This window comes from Hipposideros armiger, unplaced genomic scaffold (assembly GCF_001890085.2).
Source record: "Hipposideros armiger isolate ML-2016 unplaced genomic scaffold, ASM189008v1 scaffold_10, whole genome shotgun sequence".
NCBI classification, from domain to species: domain Eukaryota; kingdom Metazoa; phylum Chordata; class Mammalia; order Chiroptera; family Hipposideridae; genus Hipposideros; species Hipposideros armiger.
In genome coordinates this window covers 3,239,483-3,244,448 of record NW_017731360.1, presented here as the reverse complement: position 1 = coordinate 3,244,448, position 4,966 = coordinate 3,239,483, and the positions used below count along the sequence as shown (strand labels likewise).

The 4,966-nt window shown below is 37.2% G+C and overlaps 1 protein-coding gene across 1 annotated transcript in view; it reads left to right on the top strand.

Annotated features, from left to right (window-relative positions):
• AGO3 (argonaute RISC catalytic component 3) overlaps positions 1-4,966 on the top strand; it is a 113,988-nt gene that overhangs the window by 91,166 nt on the left and 17,856 nt on the right. The window contains exon 12 of the mRNA XM_019657568.1: positions 2,864-3,023. Coding sequence (XP_019513113.1) covers positions 2,864-3,023 — 160 coding nt within the window. The remainder of the gene's footprint in view (positions 1-2,863; positions 3,024-4,966) is intronic.

Sequence of the window (4,966 nt, the reverse complement as noted above, 5' to 3'; positions counted from 1 at the left end):
CCGGCAGCGAGTGTGAGCGGCCGGCAGCTTGCGAGAGCTGCCATGAGCCATTGTGAGTGACCGTCCAATGGCCAGCGACCGATCTACCTCACCTGGGAAGAGTGCAACGATCACAATACCAACATAGGCCAGTGAAGCGACATCCTCCACAACTAGACTGAAGAACAAAAGGACAACTTGTCTGTTCCCCTCCCCCAATTCCCCAATTTTGGGGGGAAGAAAATCTTAAGAAAAAGCTGAATAATATTCTATTGCATGTGTATACCACATTGTGTTTATCTATTCATCAATGGACACTTGGATTACTTCCACCTTTGGGCTATTGTGAATAATGCTGCTTTGAACATGGATATCCAGCTGTTTGTTCCAGTCCTTTCTTTCACTTTTTTTCGGTATATCCCCAGTAGTAAAATCCTGGATCATATGATAATTCTGTGTTTCATTTTTTTTAGTAATTGCCATACTGTTTTTCACAGCAGATGCACCATTTTACATTCCCGCCATCTGTGCACAAGTGTTCTAATTTCTCTATATTCTCACCAACATTTGTTATTTTCTTTTTTTCTTTTTATAATAACCATCCTAATGGATATGAAGTGGTATGTCATGGTTTTAGTTTGCATTTCCCTAATGATTAGTAATGTGGAACATCTTTTCATGTGCTTATTGGCCATTCATATTATCTTCTTCAGAGAAATGCCTATTCAAGCCCTTTGGCCACTTTTTAATTGGATTCTTTGTTTTGTTCTGTCGAGTTACAGGAGTTACTGTTTATTTGTTCCTACCAATTTCTGGCTTCATCAACTTCTGGCCTTGGGTGTGATTCTCTATGTTCACCTGTTTTGGGGTGGTAGTTTGTTCTGTGAATTCAGTTCTCTGATGGATCCAAGAGAAGATGTTGGTTTTCAATTTGTTCAGCTTTATCTTGTGAGGATAAGAGTAATGACTTGCAAGCCTTTTAAATGTTGGAGCTATAACCAACGTCTTTTTAAAATATAAATCTGATTTTTATCCCCTTTCCTATCACCCCCACTTCAGTAGTTTTTCATTATTCAATTGATAAAATTGATATTTAAGCTGATCTTCCAAGGATTTGCATATGCAAATCCATGTCTTCCTACCTCTTGGGGATTCATCCCACTTTGTGCTTTTTTCCCACAGGAACTCTTTGTTTATCCTCGTCCTTCTACCTGTAACGCTTCTCATAACCTACTTTCTACCCTTCACCAAGCAAATGTGCATCCTTGTGAATTTGAGTTCAGACACCCCTTCCTTGGGAAAGCTTTGCCTGACTCCTTGATAAGGTCTAACTCTCTCACTTTTATTGTGTCAAAGCATCTTGTACCTTTCCTCACAGCTGTTATGTTAAATTTGAGAGGTTATTTAATTAAAGCCTATTTCTCTGACTACACTATAAGCTCTGTGAGGGCAGAAGTAATGTCTCTATTGACTCACCATTGCATATCCAGAGCCTTGCACAGTACTTGCATATATTAGGTGCTCATTAAATATTTGTTTTTTGGGGGGTTTTTTTAAGATTTTTTTTGGGGAATTGGGAGAAGGGGAACAGACAAGTTGCTGTTGTTTCGTTCTTCAGTCTAGTTGTGGAGGATGTTGCTTCACTGGCCCAAGTTGGCACCATCATTGTGCTCTTCCCAGGCGAGGCAGATCAGTTGCCAGCTTCTGGATGGCTGCTCACTGCGGCTGCTGGCTGCTCACGCTGGCTGGGGCTACACACAGTAGCCCATGGCAACCCACTGTAACAGGGGTTGCAGCCTACGCCGTCGCCGGCGACTCATGGCAGCCCATCTCCAAGTTGAGCTATTGTTCAGCATCTTAGCTGTAGAGGGCAGTATCACTGGCCCTCATATGTGGGATCCGAACCGGGGCCCTCTGGCATTCCAAGCCAGCTCTTAACCAATGCGCCACTCAGCTGGCCCACTAAATATCTGTTGAATGAATGAATAAAGCTTTAAGGAGAGCAACTTGTCATTATCTATAAAATTGTTAAATACATACATCTTTGACCTCATAATTCTACTTGTAGAAATTTATCCTAAAGCTATAATTACACAACCAAACAAAAATAAACATACAAGGGTATTATTCACAGCATCGTTTGAAATAATAAAAACCGTAACAAGCTAAAAATCTATCAGTATATGACTAGTTAGATACCTTATGGCATTTAAAAACAGAGTAACTGCTGTTGTTATAAAAAATAAGAGCATCTATATATTGAGATTCAGAACATAACTATATTATTAAGTGAAAATGACAAGTTGCAAAATAGAATGTATAGTATGTTCTCAACTTTGATTTTTAAATGTTTTCCATGTGTTTTATATATATAAGTTATATACACTGAACTCTTTATGAAAGTTATAATGGCAGAGAGGTAGAAAGGAACAGGGGCCTTTTATTCTTTACACTGTAATACCTCTGTATTTTTAAATTAAAGGTTTGAAATAGGATTGAAAGCTGTAAGTATGCCAGGATTATAACTGCATTAAAATAATATAAATGAGAAAATTACTGGAAGAGAGTACAATAAAATGCTAACAAGGGATTATGTATGATATTTTTCTCTTTATGGTTTTTCAGTTATTGTGTTATACTATTTTTATGATAAAAATTTACTTTCGTATACAAAGAAAAAAACAACTGGAAAAATTATCACTGAATACTTAAGCTAATCTTCAAAGCAGTATACTTTAAATTTTAACAGAACTGTGTTAGCATTGGTGTAATTTTTGGTATCCTGTAATATAATGATGTATTTCAAGGGAAGAAGCACAGTAGCTTAATTTTCAGTAAAGTTCTACCTTTTTTCTAACTAGAGGTATTTACATTTGTTCCATAGCGGAGGTGAAACGTGTTGGAGATACACTTTTGGGTATGGCTACACAGTGTGTTCAAGTCAAGAATGTAATAAAAACATCCCCTCAAACTCTTTCAAACCTGTGCCTAAAGATAAATGTTAAACTCGGAGGGATCAATAATATTCTTGTACCTCATCAAAGGTAAGATAAGCTAATCACAATAAAATATTCATTTTTCCTATCTTAATTTTTCTATATATTGCCATATCTAAGACCTGTTTGAGAAACAGCTTTGGTGATGCCTGCCATGGAAGGTAAATAGACATTTTGGCAAAAAATTAAAAGTTTGGATTGTTGAAATTAAGAGATTTCCTTGTAAAAAAAAAAATAACCCCTCCCATCTCCATTTTCATTTAGTATACAAAATACCTCTTGTCTAGCTAGAAAGTAGTGAGAGCTTTATTTATTTCTCACTGGAGAGCCCAGCTTGAAGAATTTTTTTCATTATTTGATAGCCATCTTCGACCTGATATCATGAGGCTAATCACCTAAGAGAGTGAAGGAAGAAAGGAGGGGGTTGGGGAGGTGCGCGTGTCAATTCAGGAAATCAGATAAGTAAGCTGTTTCAACCCTGCTGCAGTCATGGGACAACAAATGTTACTCTTGGATCACCATCGTGTCTAAAAGCTCTTAGGAGGTATGAAATGTAATGATCTGTAAATAGNAACGACAGCAACTTGTCTGTTCCCCTTCCCCCAATTCCCCAGCAATGTTCCCATCCCCCCAATTCCCCAATAAAAAAATCTTAAAAAAAAAAAAAACAGAGAAAAAAAAATGCCACTGAGATAACTTGATTATCACTATAATGTAGTGGCTATGGAGTCAGGCTTATGGTTCTAGAGTCAGACTGTGCTGCTTAATACCCAGGTACTACCAGGTGAACTACCTGTGTGATCTGACTGAATTACCTTAGTATCCTCCTGTGAAATTGGGATACTGATTATACCTAACCCATACAAGGTAGTTGTGAGGATTAAATAAATTTACATATGTAGAAGACCTGGAATAGCACCTGTCATATAGTAAACATTCAGTAAATATTAGCTATTATCATTGTAAACAAATTAAAGTTTTATGAGATTAGTAAGTTAAATATAAATCATTAAATCATGGGAAAATCGCAAAGAAAGTATAATTTTCAAACTACTGAATGGAGAATAATCAGTTAAGCTTAGAAATGATAGAAGAATTCACAAGGAAAATTGTTAGATTTCATTGCATAAAAATTAAAATTCTATATGTCACAAATGTATAACTAAAATTAAAAGGAAACCAATAGAAAAGGGGAAATATTTGCAGCAAATACAGACAATACTGGGCTAGTTTATTATTACTTAAAATATTCATATAGACCTGTTATTGTATTCAACAAAGGAAAAAATTCTTCTAATCTTTTAGATTAATAAGCAATGAATATAAACTAAAATTTCTCAAGAAAAAGCAAAACAAGTAAATATATGAGAAAATGTTGATTTTCACTGGTAGTTAAAGAACAAATTAATAAGAGGAAAAATGTTATGCTACTATATTAACAAATATATTTAAATATTATAATACGTAGTGCTTGTGAATATGCAGTGAGTCTAGCATTTTAATACATTGCTGATGGCAGTATAAATGATAATATCCTTCCCATCAAGAGTATAAAAGTGTGTTTTTAGTCTGTGATTCAATATGTCCAATTCCAAAAACATGTTCAGAGGAAAGAATTCACATTATAGAAAAATCTTTATGCACAAAATTTTTGTAGTGATATCTGTAATATTGAAAAACTACTAAGGGGCCCGGCCAAGTGGCGCGTTCATTAGGAGTTGGCTTGGGACGCCAGCTCTGGGAAGCAGGGCCCCGGTTCGGATCCCACACATGAGGGCCAGTGACGCTGCACCCTCATCTACAGCTAAGATGGTGAACAACAGCTCAACCTGGAGCTGGGCTGCCGTGAGTTGCTGGGGACGGCGTAGCCTGCAGTGGAGCTGCAGTGGGCTGCCGTGAGCTACCGTGAGTGACCGGCAGCGAGTGTGAGCGGCCGGCAGCTTGCGAGAGCTGCCATGAGCCATTGTGAGTGACCGTCCAATGGCCAGCGA